General features: G+C 42.0%; 1 protein-coding gene across 1 annotated transcript in view; it reads left to right on the top strand.

Annotated features, from left to right (window-relative positions):
* The window catches only part of MYO10 (myosin X), a 170,160-nt gene that overhangs the window by 88,804 nt on the left and 56,741 nt on the right, over positions 1-24,615 (top strand). The window contains exons 4-18 of the mRNA XM_074576167.1: positions 2,560-2,747; positions 9,536-9,670; positions 10,672-10,796; positions 11,714-11,727; positions 11,852-11,936; positions 12,614-12,717; positions 14,974-15,103; positions 16,034-16,152; positions 16,921-17,067; positions 17,243-17,343; positions 17,579-17,645; positions 19,046-19,138; positions 19,898-19,966; positions 20,152-20,234; positions 21,747-21,855. Of these exons, the coding sequence (XP_074432268.1) occupies positions 2,560-2,747; positions 9,536-9,670; positions 10,672-10,796; positions 11,714-11,727; positions 11,852-11,936; positions 12,614-12,717; positions 14,974-15,103; positions 16,034-16,152; positions 16,921-17,067; positions 17,243-17,343; positions 17,579-17,645; positions 19,046-19,138; positions 19,898-19,966; positions 20,152-20,234; positions 21,747-21,855 (1,569 nt within the window). The remainder of the gene's footprint in view (positions 1-2,559; positions 2,748-9,535; positions 9,671-10,671; positions 10,797-11,713; positions 11,728-11,851; positions 11,937-12,613; positions 12,718-14,973; positions 15,104-16,033; positions 16,153-16,920; positions 17,068-17,242; positions 17,344-17,578; positions 17,646-19,045; positions 19,139-19,897; positions 19,967-20,151; positions 20,235-21,746; positions 21,856-24,615) is intronic.

A 24,615-nucleotide genomic window follows, 5' to 3' on the forward strand; every position in this document is an offset into this window, starting at 1 on the left:
GAGGTAATACATACTCAAAGCACCAGAAGACTGGAACCACAAAATTGGAGCTATTTTAGTACACATTTCTTCATCTTTTTGCTGAAAGAAAAAGAGAGAGAGAAGGAATTTTTAAAATAGTGACATGTCCTAAGCATTACTCCATAGGATGATTTAGGAATTGTTTTTGCCAGTATCATTTCTGCTGTTCACCAGGTTTCTGTTATTACCATAACACACTACCTTTTTCTCTGTGATACCTTAGATGAATTATTAGGCAATGAAGCCAGCTGACTTTATTTAATAAAAAATGTTTCTTATTTGCAGTAACGACTAGTATTCTGGAAGTGTTTATGTAATTTTTAAAAAGTTATGCTTAAGCCATGTGAAAGGCTGCCTCATGTCGAGCGAGTCTGTGCAGAAGTGGGCTGCTGTTGCCTCTTACGATATTTACCGTTTGAAACAGGAGAAGCAAGAAAAGTCAGACTATAGCCATGGGTGGTGCGGATTTGCCAGTGCTTTATCACAGGAAGATCAGGGAACATGGTGATGTGGTTTTGTCAGGTGCTTGATCACGCAGAAGCTAATAGAGTGGATGCTTACAGTTATAAAGTTGGATGGTATCGTGTTTCATGGAGACTTTTTTTATTTGCTTCTTTGCCGTGGCATCTGTTGTGATGGCGTGCCTCCAGTTACTCTTCTTACATTTTAGTCAGATTTTAATAAGGTAAAGAGGAAGATCTGTAGCAGTCTGTTTTATTGGTCATGCTTGCAGTATATTCATGTAACTTAAAAAAAAAAAAAAAAAACCACCCAACTCTTAAAATTTTGCCTGTGCAATCTGTACTGAAATATGTATCAAACTGAGGAAGCTTGTTCTTGGAGACTTCCTCACTAGTTATTTAAGAACCCAAGAGGGGATGATCCCCTGAAATTAAGCTGCTGTCTCAGTGCTGTAATTGCCCTGCGATATGATCTCATGTTGAAATAGTATCTTTCCGCTAGATGAAACCTCCTGAGCTATTGCACAGCATGGGGGCTTTTATAAAACACACAGATTGGAAGTTCACAGCTCTGGAAAAGGTACTTGAGTTACAGCGAGGAGGAATATTCCCCTCGCAGCTAATAAAATTGTCATAATTTCAAGGACACTGCTGTAGTCCCCTTAGCAAAAGCTCAGAGCTGTGACTTGTGTTGGGCCTGATGGAGGAGGAACAGGTGGATAATGGGGAATGGAACAGCAGGCCAACAGTGAGAGAGGAGAGCTGATACATGGCGATAATTACCTGTTAATTAAGGAGAAGAGGGGGGCAGGTAGATGCAGAATGTAAATGCTGTGGAAGAGACTGACAGAGAAGAAAGGAGAATGTGATGGAGCTGATGAGTTGCCCCCAGGGTGGGTTGCCGGAGAAGAGGGCGGCCGCAGGAGGAGCTCGTGGGGCTGCGTTTCCGTGGTGTTCAAGATGCTGCTGGCCTTATCCAGCCCTTCCTGGGTAGGGCACTGCGGAGGCGGAGAGAGCCCCAGCCCTGCTGTCAGCTTCTCAGCTGGTTCCTGTTGGGGGCAAGAGGGTTGACTGCTGGTGAAGCATCTGCATGTACCTGGGGACTGTGCCACAGGGCTGTGGAAGCCAGGTGTCAGCTTCCTGCCTGTAACCGCAGAAAGGGTGCTTAACAAAATTAAATTAGTATCACAGCGGTAACGCTGCACACACCATAGGATATATCAATTAATTTCACGTGTCCCAGTAATGTACTGGAGATGCTGGATGTAACATGCTTAATGCTTATCTCCTACCTCACTTAACTTGATTTTATTTGAAAAATGTGTTGAAGTGGGCAGAGGGTGACTGAGAAAATGAACAGCATTGCAAATAGGCTGTTGCAAATGATCACGTTACCACAGCCTAATGAGTTACGGCAATGGGAATGGGCATAAGCTGCTACCTGGGTGGTTTTAACTGATGTGCTCTCTAATTGCAATGGGATTCAAATGAGTGCCTTGTCAGCTGCCGTTGTGCATCAAACTAATAATAAATTAAGCTGGAGAAGCCCAATGTTTTGGGAGCATCTGCCAGTTCACGTGCTTTTCTTAGGGCCTGCTACCATATAATAGTGCTAGTGTCTACCATAATGTATGATACTTCTGTTTTAAAAATGAGTGACAGAGAAGGACTTTGATACTCTACATGGAAATACAGGCTTTTGCACCAATACTTGGGGGGATAGTCAGGTTTTTAGTAAGCTGAGCAAGTCCCTAAGAACACGTGAGAAGCAGCTGTAGACGAGAGCTCCTAGGCATTACTGCGCAGCTGTAAACATCATTAAGGCAGGGATTCGTACAGCCGAGAAGCTCTGTGCTGTCGGTGGGGTAAGGATGAAAGCATGACGGAGGTGGAAACAGCTTTTGCCCTTCTGTTGCTTTTGTTGAAAAGAAGAAAGCAGGGGAAAACACCAGCCAACTCTGTCCAAAGGATTGCTAGGCTTTTGCAAACATGTATGTGTTGTCTTTCATTTGGGAAGAGTGTCAATCTGTTCCACCCCATGTGTAATAACAAATCGGGGGGGGCTGTGTGCTTGCAGACCTACATCGGTTCGATAGTTGCCTCAGTGAACCCTTACAAGAGCATCCCGGGACTGTACGACCGCGCCGCTGTGGAGCGATACAGCAAGCACCACATGGGAGAGATTCCACCTCACATCTTCGCTGTGGCAAACGAGTGCTACCGCTGCCTCTGGAAGCGACATGACAACCAGTGTATCCTCATCAGGTAAACAGCTGCTGCTTTGATAATCCCTGCTGGTGAGCCTTCCGAGGTGATTTAGGAGCATGGTTTGGGCCACGTGGAGAGAACTCCAGAAGAAAGCAGGCTTTTAAATCATCAGAGTTTTGGTAGTTCTGAACTCGCTCTGCATCATTCTGAGGACCTCTAACAAAATGTTAATTTTTCTTATGCGTCTTAAGATTTCATTTAGTGAAAAAAATCTATTGTATTGTTGTGCATTTTTTGCTACTCACCCATCTAATGTTACCCTAAGTGCTTTCCCCACCAGTTTAAACATCCCTCTGCAGCTCAGTAGTTTGTCACCACTGGACCCTGAACCCTGTATTGAGAGGAAAAGCAAAAATAACCCACCAGTCCTAAGAAATGTAGTAAATAAGAATAGCAGAGTAGAAAACCCTCTACATTTCAGCCACTTAATTCTGCCTGATTAATCTTCCTTGCTTAATCTCGTTGTGCTTTAATTTAATGGTGATTTAATAGCTTCCTGTTTGATCCGCTGTGTCACTGGCATTCAGGGTCTCGGGGCTGCCGAGTGTACGTTGAGAGCAGTTGGCATTTCAATAGCTTTTCGCTGCTTTCAGCTCCTCCTTCCTTCTTGCTCCAGAAGAGACGAAGACCCAGCCAGCTCTTTTCCCTTTCCCCTGCGTGTGAGCTCAGCTGCGTTGGCTCGCACGGACCAGGAGGAGCAGCTCGGTGGCGATGGCAGCCTGGCACCAGCCGTCAGGCTCCGAGCCAGGGGTGATGCTCGGGATTGGGGGGGGTGAGAGAGCTTGTGCTTCCCCTTCCCCCTCCTCTCTCACTTTTGCGGTGTTTTTGTGATTAAACCTGTTTGCTCTTGCCTTCCTGCAGCCTACCAGCACAAGTTAAATGTGGAGAGCTCTTCAGACGCAAGGTGACAGAATTTTGGCTGTCTCCCGACCTCCACGGGAGCCCTTGCGACAGCCGTGGGGCAGAGAGGGGGTGAAGCAGAGTGAGAGCAGCATCTTTTGCAGTAGGCAGTCTCTACTGGCATTGAAGACTACAAGGCCAGTTTGCAAGGCTTCCTGGATAAGAGGAGGATCTGGCACATGTGGTTCAACACCCAAGCTGCTGTTGGAAGTGAGGATCAGATGCAACACAGCTAGGGCTGGTTCCAAGTTTCTGCAAGCTCTCAGGTCACAGTCCCCGCCTGGCCTCGCCTCGAGTCAGGTCCTGCCTGGCAATGCCACAAGGGCGGAGGGGACTGAGTGTGTTTTTTCAGCTTTCTTCAACTGTATTTCTCCTCTTTATTATTCAATGTGTAGTGCTGTACATATAAAGCTGAGTCCAAGTGACACTCCAAGAAAAAATGAAATGCACAGAGATGTTTGTCATGTGAAAATAGCTAGCCTGGAATCACGATTTCATGTTTTAATGCCAGGTAGTTACTTGCAAACGGTCTGTGTACCCAAGTTTTGGGGACTGAAATAATTTCTGGTGCCTAGCAGGTTGCCATTGGTATTTTTGCCATTCTGCACTGTCCCGAGTATTTTACCTTTCCTTCTAGTTCCCCACAAGCTGCCAAGAGAAAAGCAGGTTGTGTCCTAAAAAGGACATAAGCAGAAGTCTCTCATGTTCCAGAGGAGTCTCCAGCAATCCCTGCTCTGTAAACCATGTACTTTGGTACAGATAAGCCATACTATGGAGAAGTTTTGCATTAGCAGTCCCTTTTAAAATTGTTCAGTGTGGTCATGGATTAAAACGATTTGTTCAGTCTTTCAGACAAGTGCTGCGATACAACCTTATAAGGGTATCTTGTTTCTACAGAAATTGAAGGAGCATGCAGTTCAAATAAAAAAATAAAAAGTCAAATCTATTTTCCTAAAACAGTATTTTCTCCTCTATCCATGAAGGACTCAGAGTGGGACTTTTTAAAATTACCAAAAGTTTTCAGTGGCCCTCGTGAGGTTTTGTAAAGTTCCTGTGATCATATACTTAGTTTAGGGCATCAGAAGTGCACTTATCATCTTCGGCACCCGGCTCATTCCTGCATCTTTTACTGGTTTTGAATTAGATGTTCCAGCAAGTCGCTGTCAGGCTTTCTTGGTTACTACTGACGCTTGAAAAAAATGGTCAAGTGGAGTTCTGCAGTGGCTGAGTTCGGGCAAATATTCTGGTCTTGTATTTAATCTAAGAGACAATAGAAAGGAAATTTTTGTTGCATCATGAAAACACCATAAACAGTTACGTCCAGTTAAAATGAATGAATTGTTCGTGGGGGCTTCACATTCTGACAGGTGGTTTCACCTGCTCCCGGCTTTGGGATCTAAAAACTCAGTAGCAAGTTGTGACAGCCCCATGAGGTAAGGTACTGAACGCTTTCTTGTGATCCTCTGGACTTGAAGTGCCCTCTGCTGGCATCCAGAATTAGCTCAGCTGTGTAGCGGAGCTACTTTCTTAAGGCACTGGGTTCAAAAACCTGTGGAAAAGCTTCTACTGTTTTGAAATACTTGGGATATTTGTCTGGGTGGGGTAAGATGAGAGGGTTAAGGCAAGAACCCGAATTAAAAACTGTCATCAGTAGTGACTCAAAATGTAATATAAGTGTGAGACCATTTTTCCAGTATAACCACCCAGACCAGAGATGAAAAGGAAGGAAATGCAGAAGAGATCATATTAAATGGAGTCATCCAAAGATGCTTATTTATCAGTCTGTGTTACACAGGCTTATTTTAATACATGATAATGCTGCATAAAAATGACTTAGCGGCCTTAAATGTCAACAGAATGGCACATTGAAGAAGCTGTGCACAACCTGTGTATTAGAATATTTACACAGTTGTGAAATGGTATTCTCGCTCTCCCAGGCTAAAAATTCTTTATCTGGCTATTGAACTAGAGTTTTCATGTAGACAAAAACATCTACAGCAACGAATGCTCAGATTCATGTTGATCTGAACCTTACTGCAGAGTACAGTTCAATTTAAAACAGGAAAAAAAAAAAACAAACAAAACAAAACACCACAGTAAAATTTGATGTTACAACAGACATGTTAAAAAAAAAAAAAAAAAGACAAACAAACAGGGGAAAAAAAAAACCTCCAACATATCCTGATTTTTCAGCTAGATGCCTTGGCAGAAGGGAGTCCATCTTACTCAAGGACTAGCAAAACAGCTTGTCCTGACATAGGGGAGGGACTGAGTACCGCCATGATAAGCTGATATTCACAAGTTGGAACCAAGTTCAAACCTCCACTGCTTTGTTGTAAGAATAGGAAAATATCTTTAGGAGGTTTTGTTTTGTTGCCGCTCTGTTTGAGGTGGTCTGGTCCGTGCACAAGCAAACACATGCCCTTCTCTCAGATACAATAGCAGGTGATCCCCTTTAAAGCACTCGAAAAGAAGTGTAAAGCAGTTGAAGGAGCAGCAACAGTCACCCTCAATGACATTCAGGTCAGTGCCACGAGTGGGAAACAGAGTGTGACACCAGTTTGTTCTCTCCGTTATCACCTGATGGCCTAACATTTTTGTTGTTGTTCAGCCTGAAAATCAATATGAACCAAAGTACTCTTTGGATGAGACCCAGACTTGTGATGGGGAGACGTTCTTACGAGACTGACACACCAAAAATTCACAGATTTGTTTGACGATCTGTATTTGCTGAAGAGGCCTATTTTGTCTGTGTGTGTCTGTCTTTGGGGTTTTAAAGCCAGCAGAGGGATCTGAGAAGTAATTTAGAGTAGTGTTGATACCGCCTCACTCACGCCATGTCCTTCAGAATGAGGAGTCTCTCTTGGTGATCCCTTTTTCCACTGCGGCAGTCTCGAGTCCAGGCTGCTGTGCCTTAGCGAGGTGTCCTGCATAGAACAAGTCATGGAGAAAGTCTAAAAATCCCCTAAGTGGGGGCCTTGTGGGTTGCTGTCACACTTAATATATTCACAGTACTGAATGTAGTGACGTGGAACAAGCCGGGCACTTAAACTCACGGGGTGGAAAGGTTGCTGGAAAGGTTGACTGTGCACTAAAAAATTCACCCTTTTACTGACCTTGGCAAGTTCTTGTAGACATAGGCTTTCTAAGGAGTCTGAAAGATTGACCCCACTTAACCTACCATTAGTGTACATACTGTAGGGTTGAATAAACAGCTTTAAAGTTTAGCATGCTTGTTCTTGATTTTCATCTCATTAACAATAGCTGTTTTTTTATAAAGGAAAAATGCAGAGCCAACTTGATGCACATAAAATTATGAGTCCTGAGCTGAGCAATAGCATGCAGGGATGGGATCTTGCTGTTGTGCCAGAGGGCTCCAGGAACCCATCCACTCAACGCTCAGTAGTAATTGTAAAACTGAATAGAATAGAACGGTTACTAGTAAGTGAATAGACAACCTTGGGTAAATCCAGCATTTGCTCATATCTTTAGTATTTGGTATGAGCCTTTTTCCCCCTTGCTTGATATCCAGGAGGGCTTTGTGGAACTGGAGGTGGTTCAAAGGAGAACAGAAAGGAGCAATCGAAAGTATAGCATGGCTTCGTATGTGGGAATGGCTAATGGAGATGAGCAACTGTAATTGCAGGGGCAATCCATGAAGTCATACACAGCAGAGAGAGGGAGCGCTGGGATGAGTTCTTGGTTTCTCCTTCCAATACGAGAACTAAGGGACATCAAATGAAGCTAATAGGAGGCAGATCTAAAACGAAACACATTTTTTTAAGGGAGTACAGCTAAAAACTCATGGAAGGTAAATCCTTTGAGGGTTAAAAGACACACAGAAACCAGGTTTAGGTCGGGAGCCCTCTGAACAGCAAATAACTGGAAGCTGGAAGAACACAGAAGGGAAGTATTGCATGTCTTCCCCAGGCATCTCCATTTGGCAACTGCCAGAGATAGGACACGGGGCATGTAGATCTTTGGCCTGACCCAGTTCTGAGCCTCTCCTGTTCTAGTTGTAGAATTGCTCTTGATTATGGTGGGCTAATTTTCAGCTTCCATAGAACTGCAGGTGCTCCAGAGCATGGGACAGAGGGTGGGGACAGAGGAAGGACGGTGTCAGTGAAAGAGCTGGTGTCCTCCTTGGCAGCTACGTTCTTGCTGTCGAGCTGTACACTGCTTAGAGGGTGAGAATTTAGGCAGGAAGAAGTATGTATCCGTTGATGATTTTTTGCACTAGATAAGGATAATGCAAGGGTTTGTGAAGCTCTTTCAAAACTACTAGCAGAAATGTTTTGTACAAGGAGCGAATATTAAATATGGGGATTATTAAATATTCATTTTGTTGCAAAGGAGTGTGAGTGAGGGCCTGCAAAGAGAAAGGGAACAAATACCAAAAAGGCCAGGCGTTAAGGTTAAAACTAGATTAAAAATACTACAGAATTTGTTTGAGAGGGTGTAAGTATGATGGATGAGTCATACTTGTTGGAACATATCAGCAGGTAGCATATCTTGTATGAAGCTTTATGAAACATTTTAAAGACTCTGATTCTTCTTGGGAAACACTTCGATCTCAGCCACAAAACTCCATGTCTCTTTATGTTTTCTGAATGCCTCTTCTCTGATGATTTTTGTATTTGTTGGCATTCATTTGCAGGAAAATGCCATGTTGCTTTCTTGGGCTGTACCTTTCTCCTTTGCTTTTTACTGGAAAGCATCGTTATACTTTGCTGTAACCTAAAATCACCGGGGTCACCACTCAGCAATGGCACAACAAAAGACTGTCAAATAAACTAAGCGTGCTCCACATGCCCAGTTGTGCTCCGTCAAAGTCTCCCGCTTGCTGCAATGAAAGGGGTAGGACAAGACCAAAATGTCCCTCCTTTCGTTGGGAGCAAACTGGAATTAGACACAGCTTAATTAGGAATTAGGAAAACTAGGAATTAGGCTGAAGTTTAGGATATAATGCTGTGACTTCAGATGAGAAGTAAGCAAACTAGACAAACCTTAACCGCAAGTTATGTTTCTTAATGGCTCAAGGTGTGTTTTTAATTAGAAGACTATATAATTGAAGGGAAATGATACTGCGGAAATGCGCCAAAGTTATACCTTCTCTTTACAAAGTATTGTTTTTGAAGAGAAACAGAGTATATTGCCTTCTGTTTGTATCAACAAGGTTGCTTATTAACAGCTTGTTTCTAAAATGTCAATTTAGCATTATCAAATAGCTTTGTTCTGCAGTGGGTGAAGATGAGAGGTTTTACATCTCTGATGATGATGAGAGGTGAAAACTGTGTATTTTGAACTCATGGGAATCTGATCTATTTGGATGGGCAAATAAAAAGTTTGTTTAAAGACTATGTAGCTCACTTCGAATATAATTATTAATTATACTAGTAGCCTTTGTGTGTTATAATATGCATTGGTGTCTCGAACCTCTTCCTCCCAGCAGAGCGCCCTCCTTAGCTAGACTGCTGCAACATAGTCCCAAACTCTACCATCTTAGTTCATGTTCTGGACTTTCTACCCAACCATTGCCGTGCCTTTGCTCTAACTTTGTTTTTTCGTGTTGGTCAGAATTGTTGGATAGTTGTCTGCATTCAGAGAGCTCTTCATGCCTCATGCACATTGTGTACATCCTTGCGCCATCAATGCCTTGAAGTGCTGTCTGAACAGTGGTATGAAGTCTAAAGGTAGCTTGCATGTTGTGTTGAATGTCATATTCAGCGAGCTTAAAGGGGCATTCTGCTGCCGTTTGAGTTATCGTTTCTAATCACCCCAGTCTTCCTGACCTCCAGTTATTTAGAGTTTGGAGTGCTGGTCAGACAGAGGGCTTTTCCCCTGGCAGGTGGAACTGCGCAAACACTTTGCTCCTCTTCTTTCAGTGGCGAAAGTGGTGCCGGTAAGACGGAAAGCACTAAGCTGATTCTCAAGTTCTTGTCTGCAATGAGCCAACATTCGCTGGAGCTGTCCTGCAGGGAGAAGACCTCCTGTGTGGAGCAGGCTATTCTTGAGAGCAGGTACTAGGTCTTTCAATACACAGGTATTTTTTCCAGAAGCCATAAGCCTCGTCATTGAAATAAAAGCTTGCAATGTAATTAAACGTGTGGGTGCATTTACTGAACAATAAAACGAATATTAGAAAGGGGGAAATTTTCCGTTAAATAAAAATACCTGGCTGTTCTACAGAGTTGTGAGCGCAGTGGTATATCTTCATGAAGCAAAAAGATGCTGAGTTTTGAAATGCGTGATGCTTTAGTGGTGGCTTTCATTTTGGGCGGGGGGGAGGTGGGGCTGAATTTAAATAATCAGAGTGAGGGAAAGGGTGATGGGAGGGAGAAACCATTGATTTGGTTTGTATAGCCTGAGGATAAGGTAGAGCAAGATACAGCATGGTGAGGATAAAGTGTGCAAGCGGTAAAAGCGTGCTGAGGGAAGGGAGGTTAAGCAGAACTGATAAGACAGATGAGGAAATGCATCAGATAAATCGGACACGCTCTGCGCAAACAAAAAAAAAACCTTTCAGTCTTCAAATGAAATAACATATGGTTCTAAACTATTTAAAAACAAAGATAATTTGAGATGCCATTACTTTTGTTTATCGTGCTTCATCTCTGTTTTACCTACTGTATCTTGATGTGATTTTTTTTTTTAATTGCCTTAGGACGAGGACTATTTTGTCTACATCTGTCTAGCAATTTGCATGTGCTGAGATTTCTTATTTCTATAATTTGAGTACTGCAACGAGAATTGCAAGCATCTTTTGAGCAGTTATGGATTAAGCTGCAGAGTGGTTTAGTACGATTAATCTTCCTGCTGCTTGAGTACTTGCATCTTTTGACAGAACGTTGAGATGCCCGTTGTTAATAAATTGAGGATAATGCTGAGGATGTAAGCTGTGGCTGAGGAGGGTGTCAGAAGTGAGCTTTTCCGATTGCTGTTTCTTTCACCATTCCCATGTGAACCCGTTGGCATGCTGGTCACACGTTAACGCTCTTGTCATTCTTCCTTATTTTAACAGCCCAATTATGGAAGCTTTTGGCAATGCGAAGACTGTTTACAACAACAACTCAAGTCGCTTTGGGAAGTTTATTCAGCTGAACATCTGTCAGAAAGGGAACATTCAGGGAGGAAGAATTATAGATTGTATCCTCGTTTGGTGATTTTACTGCTGTTTGCGGGCAGCCCCCACGTACCTCCTCTGTGGAGGGCTGAGAGGGAAATGGCTAACCCTTGTCTGTCCTGTCACCCCATCCTGAAACACACACAATTAAACTGAGCTGGTGTAGATGGGAAAGGGAAGCAGTAACACGGAATTCTGCATGTGTTTGTGCACATGCACACATGCATTTATGGCAGCGTGGGGTTTATATGCTCTTGGCGGACCAGGATGTTGTATTGCTACTGCTGGCGTGGTTCGTGTGTGTGTTCCTCCTATGTAGTGAGCTAAAACAGCCTGAGTTCTCGGGGATAACTTCAGTTGTTAACTGTTTCCCTTATTTATTATATCCGAAGATAAGCTTCTTACTTTTCTGGAAAAGTACTTGAAAGAGCAGAGCTGCTGAATTTCTGCAGTGGGAGCCTCAGCAGGTCAGATCCTTGGATTTGTCCTGCATTTGGCAAAATTAGACTCCACCGGAGTACCAGAGGTGTGGGGATGAGGAATATACTGAGGGGATGCTACCTAGTGTTTTGAACATAAGCTGCTTTTGCAGTGGGACAAATTTCATCCTTAAAGCTGTTTCCAAGCTTTAGGGAAAAGAAAAAGCAAAGGAAAGCAGACGTCATTTAAAATCCAGAACATGACAAGTCCTGTTTTGATGGGATGGAGGGGAAGGAAGTGTGGGAACACATTGGTATTAGAAGTTCTGCAATAGCAGAAGAACTTCTGCAGTAGCATTATTGCTACTTTATTCATCTTGTTACGGCAGTAGGCATGTCGCGAGAAAAGACCACGATGCTCTTCCTATTGTCTCAAATGAAAGAAGGAAGATTATAAATAGCTTGCACATTAATTGCTTTTTACTTTATTCCTTGACTGAAGTTTTTCTTCCTGGCTGTAGATTTATTGGAAAAAGTAAGTTGATGTTTGATTTTGATCAGTTAATTTTGTTTGATTTAATATTTTCTTTGAAATTGTGGATAAAAAAAGGCTCCTTAAAAATGATGGCTTAAACGGAAACTATTTTTTACTTTGACAGAATCGTGTAGTAAGACAAAACCCCGGGGAAAGAAATTATCATATATTCTATGCTCTGCTGGCAGGGATAGAAGAGAGAGAGAAAGGTGAGTGGCAAAAGCACAAGTCACACAACTGTAGTGGCTTTCTGCTAGCAGTCAGCCATGGTGACAGCAGTGGAGAGTTTAACTGCAGAAACCCGCTAACCCAAGGAGAGAAATAGGTTATTTATTCAGCCGGGATTCAGTGAGTGTGAATTTGAGCTCAACTTGATAAAAACGACCTGCTTAGTTGAAGAATGTCACTGAGCTGCCAGTAATTTTTCTCCCAGCTTCTGCTGTGGCCCTGGGAAAATTACTTGGGGACAAACATGCCTCATTCTGCTCAAGCTGAATATTTTTGCTGGTACTAAATAACTCCACAGCAACAAAGAGAAATAATTCTGCTTCCTCTAATCCTCTCTCATAAAGAATAAATCCACTGAACAAAAGAAATGACATTTGTATATGTGCAAAATTGCCTGAGGCTGTCTCGGCATCTCCCTTCGGGCCTGCCATCTTTGCATGCTAAAAAGTAGAGTTAACTCCAATGTGCAGCTAAATAAAGCAAAAACCAGCAAAATAAAACCCCATTTCTGATTTTAATGTAAAACTTTGTTGTGTGCATCATGATAATTTCTGAGCAAATGAATTGTGAACTGTTTAACTCTGGCGTAGTAATTTGTGGAGTGCTTTTGTTCTGGGATTTCTTTTTTCACTCATCCTTTTTTTTCTCTCCTCATTAGATGCTTTTTACTTATCTGTACCAGAGAACTACCACTACCTGAATCAGTCTGGATGTATAGCGGATAAGACAATCAGTGACAAAGATTCTTTCAAGGAAGTGATTGTGAGTTGTTTCCCTTTAGTTCTTTATGCTTTAAAAATGCCGGAGGTTCAGGTGCCTGGGGCCCATTGACAGAGCAGGGGACAAAGCCTTCTACTTACTTGCATGTGCAGCCCTCTCACTGGGGCACTGATCTTATAAGGACTTACATTTTCTTACAACACTTCACTCTCATTTTGAGCACGCCTTGAACCTTCCCTCCAATATTGGATTTTTACTCTTATCGTTTCGCAGCATGCTATGGTTTAGTGAAATGATTACATTTTGGAATGAAAAGAATATCAGTAAGGGAAGACAGGAAGGCATTTACATGCCTTTGCCCTTCCCTGCATTGTTCTATACTACCGCTATGTCTCTTGCCACTGTTTCTCCATCCCAAAGCTTTGCCCGGATCATGTGGCATCTACTGGGTCGAGCCCGCAGTGCAGCACGTGGGGAGGGAAGCACCTGGGCTTCTGTGACTCTCGAAGTTGCAGCCAGGAAATCCACCTGTATGGAGTAACTTACACAACAGAGTTGAAGAAAATGGAAACACAGATTAAAAGCCGGCTCCTGATGGAGCCTTTCTTTGAATGGCTTTATATCTTATACCCACACCAATTAGCTACAGCAATTAGTCTGTACTGACTGTTAGGATAATTGCTAATTGCTTACTGTATCACGGAGGTGATACGCGTTGGATTTTAAAAATCGGGCAAAATATTTGGTTTTATGCCCTCCACCTATTTTTGCTTAGCTATGTTAATCTCTTTGCCAAATCGACAAATCAATGTGTAGCAGATGCCGCAGTTATTTTTTTGTCGTGTAAAAAAACCCCTTCATCTAGCATGGCGGAAGGAGGTGTTGGAAAAACTGATGACTTACCTGTATTGTAGTCACATGCTTCAGTTGATTAGCACGACATTTAATTTGTGCTAATCATACCAGGGTGGGCAGAGCAGGTGATGCTTGCGTGCGGCGGGCAGGCGTGTGGGGCAGGGGCTGAGGCCGCCTTCCCGCAGCAGGAGGCGGACAGAAACCCGACAACTCACCCTCGCCTGTCTCTTCCCGTTATAGTCATCCCCTTTGTCTATTTTAATTGTGGTTCAAGTCCCGGAAATGTTACTCGGGTAACCTTTTTGTAGGAGACAGGGAGGAACCGCACAGTGAGCGTGGGCATGAGCTCCTAGTGCTGCCGCCTTTCTTAGAGCTCTGTTGTGAAAGGTCTTCTATGCAAAATAAACCTTCAGCCTTTTTCTCTTTCTGCTTTTAATTGTGGAATGAGTCTGAGGCTTTTCCATTCGTTAACTGTTGATTTATGAACGATAAATTGGGTCACATGCCATCTGTCAGATACCTGCAGTGACCGTAACATGGTGAGTCTCACTATAAGGGTATAAAACTGTGATCTGGTCTCAGGCAGGCTCATATTGGACCCAAATTTGGGAAATTCTGGTAATTTCGAAAGGCATACAATTACTTACCTCTTCTATGTCAGAGGAAAGTGTATGTTCCTCCTCTTGTTTTAGTATTTCTTTAAAGACTTGCTCCTCTCCTCATTTACCTAGTTGAGCCTTGATCATTGCCACATTGGTTATTCATAAATTCAACACATTTTATATAGATCTCTTTTTCTTGCTCGGTTTTGCTGTAAGGTGTCAGACCACACTGGTAAGACGTGTGTTTGGGCTTCATGGTTTGCCCAGAACATGCTGCAGAAGGGCTCCTCTGAATTCTCCTTGGCTGAGAAAACAAATGAGCAAATCTTGCATGTTGCTGTTTCCTCCCCCGTGCCTAATTGCTAGGCTAATTGGCAAAATTTGGTAAAAACAGAGAGCATGTTATCAGTTACTCATGCAGATTAGTGAAATTGTGTCTGATGCATGACTCAGTAGGGTGTACCAATATTTATACAATTTTAATGAAGAACTTGAAAGCAAATTACAGCATCCTTACAGCATCAAAAGCAGATTTCTTAGAACCGGGGTGATACTTACATGTTCCAAGGTGTCCCCTCTAGTGGGAGGTGTCCCTGCCCATGGCAGGGGCGTTGGAACTAGGTGATCTTTTAGGTCCCCTCCAACCCGAACCATTCTATGATGATTCTGTGTCTTACAGTGTGTTCGATTTGGGACGAAACCAAAGGAATTAACTCCTGCCAGCCCTCTGTCAGTCCTGACTTGCTTTTCTGAGGCCTGACAACACCATTGGTGGGTGTGTCCTTGTCCCCATTTTTGATTCCATGTGCATGTTATTGAAGAAGCTCACATCTCATTCCAGACTGCCATGGAAGTGATGCAGTTCAGCAAGGAGGAGGTGCGAGAAGTGTTGAGGCTGCTGGCTGGCATTTTGCATCTAGGAAACGTTGAGTTCATCACTGCTGGTGGGGCACAGGTGTCCTTTAAAACAGGTGAGAAGGCCATGCATCCAAATGTAAATGTTTCTTGAGGCCGTGAAAGCCATATTCATTGCTAGTATATCTGACCATAGCAAGGACGAAGAGTGAAGGGGTCTTACTGCTTTTTAGCACCTGTAAATGTTGATTAAAGTGTTATTTTTGTTATTTGTCATGTAAGGCAAATTAGTCTGCTGCTGGATGGTAGGTCTTAACTAGGGAAGGACTTGGGCACATAATTATTCCGTTAACAGTAATGAAATTCCATTTTATCTAATTCTTTCTTTGACATATTCTCAAGTTGATAAAATGTAAGCGCTGAAGTACGTTCCTTAACTGAGATCTCCACTGAAGGTATCTTTTGTTGGGGCTTTCAATACCTCAATTACGAATCTGAAAGTATGTGCTAGTATGTCTAAAGATCGGGCTGACGAGCATTTGTTCAAATATGGCAATAGAGTAGCATTACATACTGCTTTAGATACTACATTACAGCAAATTTGCAAATTATCATATGCAAGTAAGAAAAAAATTTAATTGGTTTTCTTTATCATCATCATCCTGAGGGAAGCTGAAATGCATTCATGTGGACAAAGACTGAATTACTGTTTGTGTCTGGAAAAATATGTTAGTGTAAGCAGCAGATTGTTTGAATTCTTGACATGTAACATTAAGAGGAAAATAAATATTTGTGACTTGTGATGAATTTCTACTGCTAAATTCCTTCAGTTGTGCATATTTATGATACTGGGCCTTTTCATGAGCAGCAAAAGCGTATCCTAGAGTTTCTAGTTGTGTTTTTATCTCTAATCCCCATCATTTTAGAAGCATCTTAAATGGTGGTGGTAGTAATAATAATAATAATGATAATAATAATACAACAAATTAGTTTCATAACCTTATACATTTAAGGACATGTTTGTATTTGTCTCTTTCTTTTGCCAGCTCTGGGTAGATCTGCTGAACTACTGGGGTTGGACTCCACGCAGCTAACTGAAGCGTTGACACAGAGGTCAATGATACTCAGGGGAGAAGAAATCCTAACACCTCTTAGTATACAACAGGTAAAGGCATCTCAGTTTTGACATGGTTTCAGGGTCTGTTAAATATTTGGCTTGGTCTTCAAGTCCAGGGAACAACTTGATGTTGTCAGCCTCATGCTCATGCATCAGAGTTGCTAGAAAAAAATACTACATAGTTTTTTTGGGAAGGGTATAATCGAACTTTTAGAAATTCTATAGATCCCATCCTATCATTCTGGCTAAGGCTTGTAGCCTGGCTCTTGTTATTCTTACTAAGCCCGATTGCTTACCTTTTTTTCAAATTCTAATCATGTAGAATATTTAAAATTCTAATCATGTAGAGTATGTCCACAACAGCTGATATTTTTCATTACAGATATTTGTGTCAGGTTGCAGGTTTTGAAAACTTTCAGCAGAAGTAATCTTATTATTTACAAGAAGGAGATTAGAAATAGGTATACATAACGTTATGCTTACCGCTGGAAAGTGATAAGTTAAGGTGTTATTTTCTGTCCTTCTCTTCTCTTCCTGCACACCTTAAGTTTATAATTTCCTGTTTTTTGAATGCTTTCGCCTTGAAATGTAATTTTAAAGCCACATAGGTGTACAGTTGTTATAACCTACACTGTTAAAGCTTAAATCGTGACGCTCTGTAACTGTTAAAACAGTTACTGTCAAGGTACATGGGAATACAAACCTGCTTGCATTTTACATTGCTTTATGCTGTGCAAAGGACACCGACCAGCAAAGTCTGATAAGTTCTCAGTTACAGGGGTGGCTGATGCGCTGTGTCGTCCTTCTTTAATGCAGGCAATAGACAGCAGAGATTCTATGGCTATGGCACTTTATTCTCAGTGTTTCGCTTGGGTCATTAAGAAAATCAACAGTAGAATCAGGAGCAAGGAAGACTTCAAGTCCATTGGAATTTTGGACATATTTGGATTTGAAAACTTTGAGGTAGGTTTTAAAAGTTTGTTCAAATGGATTGATATATATGCTTCATTGTTCTACATATCTTTGTCATCTTTGCTGGAACTCGATTATTAAACGTATTATGACTTAAAACAGTTCCTTGTTTGCAAAGTAAAATACTTGGAGTGTATGCATTTTTAAAAATTTCTTGTCTCTTTAGGTAAACCGTTTTGAGCAGTTCAATATTAACTACGCAAATGAAAAGCTTCAGGAGTATTTCAACAAGCACATCTTTTCCTTGGAGCAACTGGAATACAGCAGGTGAGAGATACAGATGAAATTTGAAAGAATTTTGAAAATACCAGTATTCACTTGAAATCTGGGTTCCCAGCCGCCTCATCTTCCTTTGAAAATCTCTGTCTGGAGCTATGCATTTTTAAAAAGCAAGCTGATTTTTCTGTCATTTGCAAGATAAATACATCAGCTCCTCCTATTTCTATATTTAAAATAATGTCATCGTAGTCGTCAATAAAAAGGCCCTCCTTATTTTCCTTAGGGAAGGACTCATTTGGGAGGATATTGACTGGACAGACAATGGAGAGTGCTTGGATCTTATTGAAAAGGTAATAAAGAATTTGATACCAGTACCTATTTCTAGTTTTTGCTCTGAGGTAATATGTCTTTAAAACACTTGCCAACACAAAGAACAAGTGAAAAGAATGGTGGATCTTGCACGTTTAAACAGTGAACTTTTAATCAGATCATTTTCATGCATGGTTATAGTCCAGATCATATTGTAAGCTCAATACATGTATCTTTCCTTCTAGGATCTGTTAACAGTGTCTGATTATATAAAAAGGCACTATTTGGAGATGATTAAAAAGAATAGAAAGAGGAGGCAGAAAGAATGACAGTGCCTTGCTCCCATAATGGCTTTTGGGATGCGGGTAATCTTCATTTGTTGCCTGCCAGTTTTAGCTTCATCCGTATTTTGTTTGTGTTCTGATTTGTACTAAAGGAACATGTGAAAGAGCATGAAGTTTCTGCAGAGTTACTGGTAGGAACATTGGCGGTGAGGGGCGGGTGAGGTCTGAGCTCACTGCAGAGACATTATAACTCCAGCTGGATGACAAAGCCGAAGTTCTATATTGTTTCATCCATGTTCACGTCTGCCAGCAGTACAAGCGGGCTGCCTGAGTTTATCTCCACAGCAGGGAGTGCGGCTGCCTGAGTTTAGACGACCACAGAAGCTGATGGCAGTGGGCAGGGGATCCAGCTGCCGGGACGTGACTGCAGTCAGGACGGTGTGGCTTGTCAGGAGCTGCTCTGGGACGGTGGGAAGTGGCTTATTAAAATGTGCACCTGGAGAACCATGTTCTTCCGAGAGGCTGTATCAGCCTGAAGCGTGCTGGACTCATTAATTAACTGCAGGGCAGCTTGGTTTGTTTACCCCTTCATCCATTGTGAGAAGTAGGGAACATCAAAGGAAATCGCACAGAGGTATATGCAAAGCAAAGGGAGGTTGTGTTTCATGCAGCGAGTAGTTAAGCTGTGTATCTTTTGCTGCACCCCTGGGCACTGTGGGTGCTAAAAGTTTGCATTGGTTCAACGACGAATTAGATAATTTTATGGAAGAAAAGATTTTGAAAGGCTGTTTACACAAACTCCTCAGATTTAAGGGACTCCTGATCATTGTAGATCTTGGGGGCTGGGGATGTATTCTGGGGTAATGACATTGCACACACCTAAAAACATCAGGAGAACTCTTGCTTCTTCCAGTAGCTTCTTTTTTCTTTATTTTGCCCATGTGTCACATGCTGTCTGTTTCAAAAGGAGTGTTGCCAGGAAAATAGGATTGCAGTCCTCTATGAGAGTGGGGTGTTAGTCATGTATGGGTGGTTTTGTGCCTCTCTGCACACAAGAACTTCAAGGACTTTGTGCTTTATTTTTTTTTCCAAACTGGGAACAACATCTGTGTCCATCTGTGCACTAATTCATCTTCTGCCTCTTCTTGCTGTTCTAGAAACTGGGTCTGCTGGCGCTCATCAATGAAGAGAGCCATTTTCCTCAAGCTACTGACTCCACCTTGCTGGAGAAGCTGAATATCCAGCATGCTGTATGTGATGTTTTGCTCACGTTTTCTGTGCAAATTGTGGAGGGTCTCTTTGCTTCTGTAGAAGTTTGTGGTTCAAATATATATGTGCATAGTTGTAGAGGCTGTTTTGGATATGATCCTACTTCCATGGCAATCCATATCATTTGCTGTTAAGACTGAGTCAGTTACCTGGAAGAACATATCCTTGTTACTGTCCAGTTAAAGGTCTCCGTATTGATGAATAACCCCAATTCTGCTCTTAGTTAGAGCTCTGGAAACCTGCAGTAACTTGGATTACTTGGATCTTCAATTTCCCTCGATTTAATGAAGTATTCACCTTGATGTCATTTACTGAAAGGTTGCTGTTTCCTCTGTCCAGATTAGTGTCACCTTTGTTTGTGATCCTAGAATTATTTTTGAGGATTTCTGGGATACGACTGTATCCACCAATCTTCATAACTGCCAATTTAAGACCGAGCCTTCTTTTTCGAAGTGCCTTTAATAGATGGTTCTGCCAGATGGGTTCAGGTTTAGTATAATGCCTTTTTAGATACTATAAATCTGTTATTACTGCAGTTGAAGCAGCCCAGACTAACAAATCCTATTATCGTTATAAGTTGGTTGTTTGCGTTTGGAGCACTGATCTTCCAGGGAGTTCAGTGGAAGACAATGGATTGTTTAGGTCTGGGTTGAGAAGATAATGTGACCCTTTGTATCGTTCCACTCCCTGACTGCTACCCCCTCCCCAATATTTTTCTCTTTTCTTTCCCTTCCAATTAGAACAATCCTTTTTATGTAAAACCAAGAGTTGCCGTTCACAACTTTGGAGTGAAGCACTACGCTGGGGAGGTAATTTTCTTTTCTTTATTTGCTGACATTATTCCAAACGGAGTTTTCATTAGCTTAATTTTACCCTGAGGCTGCTCAAAATTAACTAAAGCACTCTGTTCCCTCAGTGCTTTTTACAGTACCGCTCTTGTGAGAGGTGCCTGACTACTTGGCTTGTTGTTTGAATCGGCTCTGTTTCCTGCTAGGTCCAGTATGATGTCAGGGGGATCTTGGAGAAGAACAGAGATACTTTCAGAGACGATCTCCTGAACTTGTTACGTGAAAGCAGGTACGTTTCTGCAATTTTTTATTTATTTTTTTTTTTTTTTAGGACATGATGTTAAGGGCTGTCGTATCACTTAATTCTGCCAGTGTTTATGTTGTATCACCGAATTCTGCCAGGGTTTATCACTGAATTCTGCCAGGGTTTGAATATGTTAGATGTTGTGCAGCATCAGACCTTGACAGAGTTGAAATGAGGATAGAAGAAATATCCGAAGTGCCTGTAAGCAGATCTGACTCTAATAGGTTCTCACAAAGTCGGGTTTTCCCACACTGTGCAGTACCTCATCCCTGTTCAGTCCGGGGGTTTCTAGAGAGCTCACTTGCTACTCGGTGGTGAATAAGAAAGCTGAAAGCTGGTGATGGTTTTTAACTGTTTCAGGGTGCCTCCATAGGCAGTGTGTGTGCATGCTTTTTTTTTTGCTTCAGGTGCAGCCTGATTTGCTTGGATTTCTGGCATTCGCTAATTTGTCTGAAAGCTTAGCGTCAGGGACCTACCACAGTGCAAGCTGCCCTATAGTAATTACTTCAAAAGAGAGAATTTCTATAAAGGTTCACGTTGCTGAAAGCCTGAGCTTGAATGTTGTTGGTACCTGCATGCCTCCTGTCATTCTGCTGTGTAAGGTCTCAGGATCCTTACCGTGGTGGTACCCTGTGAGCTGGAGCATCCCTTTTTTTAGGTGTACAGTTGAGGCTCCGGGATGCACAGAAGAGGAGGGAGCTGAGCCCAGGTGTTGCTGTCTCAGCTGCTGCCCTCACCCATCCCGTCCCATCATCCTGCCTTGCTGTGGGAGTTGCTTGTTTGTAAATCCCTTAAGCCCTTCTGTGCAGGGGAAACCATTAATAAGCGATTCCCTCCCTCTGTTGGTTGTTCTGGCTACACGACGTATCCGACGTCATATCTGTCAATTGAAGTATGTAGGTAAAAGTAATAAATCAGTTAAAGCTGCTGGGCCTGCTCTTGCTCTTGCACCAACATCTGTCTGGAGCTCAAGTTAAAAGGTTTCTGTGGAAGTGGTGAGAGGAGGACACCTGCCTGATAGGGTAGAAAACAGCATACACAGCTGGTATCTGAAAGTCAGGCTCATGTGGGTGGTTATTTTGTGTTATGGCCCCAAACCAGCTGAAAGTCTCAGTTTTTAGTCTTTGTTCAGGTGCAGTTCCCATTACAGTCAGCTGGAGTTTTGGTTGAGTGAGTGGAGTAAAATGCAGTAATGACTCTAGGACTTCACACTTCGTTTCCCTAATGATGTGTTAGGAGTGGAGAAGAAAGAACCTCCTTGTTTTGTTTTGCTTTGCTTTGTTTTGTTTTGGGTTTTTTTTTCCCCCTCTCCTCTGCATAAATTCTGCAAAGGCAAAATCTTTTGCTTATTAGAGATTATGGAGAAAATGAATAAACATTTTTTGGATGGAGGAGCTGCTTTCTAAGGGACAGTGCTTTCTTTGCATTCTATAGTGGTGAATCTCATAGTCTGTTAAGAGATAACTTTAGAGATATTCTTTTTCTTTCCCATTCCAGTCTTGATTTCATCTATGATCTGTTTGAACATGTTTCAAGTCGCAACAATCAAGACACTCTTAAATGTGGAAGCAAGCACCGAAAACCCACTGTCAGTCTCCAGTTCAAGGTTGGTTAATGTGTCATCTCTGCTCTGTAGCTAATCAGTGATAGATAAACCCTGCCCAGTAAAGAACAGTTGCAGATTAAAGCAGGCAAAACTTCAGCATCAAAACGTTGCTGTCTCTTCTGTGAATGATCCACTGATCGGCCATACTACCTAGCTTTGAGCAGACACTAACTTTCTCATCACACCATCCACACAAAACTCCTTTTGCTTTCCACTTGCTTATTTGTCCTTATTTTAAAGCTCATCTGCGAAGTTGCTCTCTCTCGTCCTGGTTTTTCTTTGTAATCTAAAACCAACCGCAAAATCGCACAAAGCCTTACAGCAGTGTCTGTATGCTAAAAAAAATAAGTACTGAATAAATACCTCATTAAGGTGTTGCCTTGCTTTTTAACTTTAAGTTTGGAAAGCATTTTCATTAAACACCTTTTTATGAGGCTTTATAGCCCTCCCATCAAAAATGGCACCAAACTGAAATCTTGCATAAAGTCTATCTGCAAATTATTTAAAAGAGAAAGATTGGCACAAAACCTTTTCTAAATTGCATGAGTACAAGTCTGGATTAGTTGTCTTTCATTTTGTTTGAATTAATATACATTTGCACTGTTCATTCACTTTTTTTTTTTTTTTTTTAAAAAAAAAGGAGCAGACTTCAACCCCTTAAGGGCAGATTTTATCCCAATAGACTATTGCTATGTGTTGGGCAGAACAGCGAGGAGTGTATGCTGGGGCACACGCAGTGTCTTTTATTAAAAAACATTAATGTTATATTCCTTGGACAGCCTGCTTTGTGCTGACACCGCCCGTCTCAGACAATACCCGCTTCTTGTGGTGGGATGGTACCATTTTCTAGCTCTCTGGGGATAGCAGAAGGTACTGTTTCAACTTAGTCATTTGCACTTTGCAAGGTAGAACATAGCGTAGAGTTCCTCCTCTTCTCCATCAGGGCCCCTGGACAACATAAAGCATGATAAAACGTGAAATCAAAACATCGTTGCCTCTTACCTGAAGCTGCAGTAACTGGCCGTTAACCAGCTGGGATGCTTTACAGGAGGTTGACCTTCACATCGTGCCGTCCCCAAAGAATTAGGTTGGGTGTTTTTTCCATGTTTTAAAGCCTTGCAGGGATTAGTCCCTCTCATTTGAACTGAAGATAAGAACTTTGCCCTCACAGTTTTATTCTCGTCATAGGTTGGTTAACTCTTCTTTTCGTTTGACAGCCTGCCTAATGCGGGCCTGGGGGTGCACGCAGAATAGCTGAGGTTGGATACCATCTGTTTCAGCCCATTGCTTAAAGCAGGGCAAACTTCAGATTAGCTCGTCACCTGACAGTGACTTAGAGGCGTGCAGCACTCTGCAGAATCTGGCTGTCTGTACCACAGATGAATGTGAAAATAGGTTAAGTCATTTTTGTTTAGACTGACCAACTTTTCTGATGTGTGTAAGTAGGAGCCTGTGTTGAGAGAATTGGCTTAGTTGTCCGTAGATGTTGTAATGGTCGCACAGGTTTAATACAGATGAAGCCCTTACTTTTTGAAGCTGTCAATATTTGTCTTTGCACAAAAATATTTGTCTTTGTATCTTCTGGCTGTTTAATGTTTGCTGCACCCAACTCCTGGCCCATAGGCTAAGGCAAACGAACCACAAACTATCATTTATGTTCCCAGCCACTTCACCATTTGCTCCCTTTGCTCTGTACCAGCTCCTGTGCATAGCCACAGCTCTGCCTGTTGCCTTTATCACTTCGTGTTTAATCACCAAGAAAGCCCTTGGTTTGCACATTAAAGCAAGAATTTTTTGTAACAGGCTGCCATTGGCAGTTTCACTCCAAAACATATGGTAGGACACACAGCGTTGCTCCTTTAAAAAGTGAATTTTAATTCTCCTTGGCAGCCTGCTCTGTAGTCTCTCCTCTGCCTGGCACGCAGTGCCACCTTTGAGGGGCGAAACATTATCATTGCTAGCTTTCGGGGCTCTTCAGAGCCTGGGCTCCCCTCCTATACAGACATTTGTATCTCTACAAAGTAAATGCAAGACTTCAGTTTAAAATGGTTTATTATATTTAATCATACAGAATGAGGCAAGTTGGAATAAGATATGGAATGACGGCTCAGGGGGGAAAGGGGTGGATGTGTAATTAAAGTAATAATCATAAAAGGACTGAGGGATTTTTGTGATTTTTATCTCCAGGCTGAGGTTCAGACAACTGATAGTCTAATGTGTGTTGGGTCATTCAGAGTTCCAAAACTAGGAAAAAACCCATGTTTTCTTCTATGGTTTTTTAGATGAACCTTATAATCTCTCTTTTTATTGTTAAATGCAATTTGCTATCACATGAAATAACTCTGAAACTGCCTGCTTAAAGCTGTTAGCTTTGTCTTTCAGTAAAATGTGTTTTCTTCACCACTCTATCGATCTTTACTCAATTTTTGTTAATTTCAGGAGGGGGCCATTTTAAAATCTAGTATTGGTAAAGCAATGGCTGCTGTGTTCTAAATTAACTCTTTTTCAGAAATTTTTAATATCTTTTCTACCCTTCTGTTGACTGACATGTATTATCAGAGTGTCCTTTTTGCACGAAAGATTGAGATTGCACAGGAGAGAGGAACACCCTGTGCACAAAATGCTGCTGATGGCAGGGAAAATGGAAAATGAGTGGGTATGAGGTGGTTGAAATGAAAAGAGAAAATCTGGTTTTGTGGGTGTTTCGGTTTTACCTTAGACCCCTTATCCTTCCTTTTGACTTGCTCAGGCTTAGCTGTT

Source organism: Larus michahellis, chromosome 2 (assembly GCF_964199755.1).
Source record: "Larus michahellis chromosome 2, bLarMic1.1, whole genome shotgun sequence".
In the NCBI taxonomy this organism is placed as follows: domain Eukaryota; kingdom Metazoa; phylum Chordata; class Aves; order Charadriiformes; family Laridae; genus Larus; species Larus michahellis.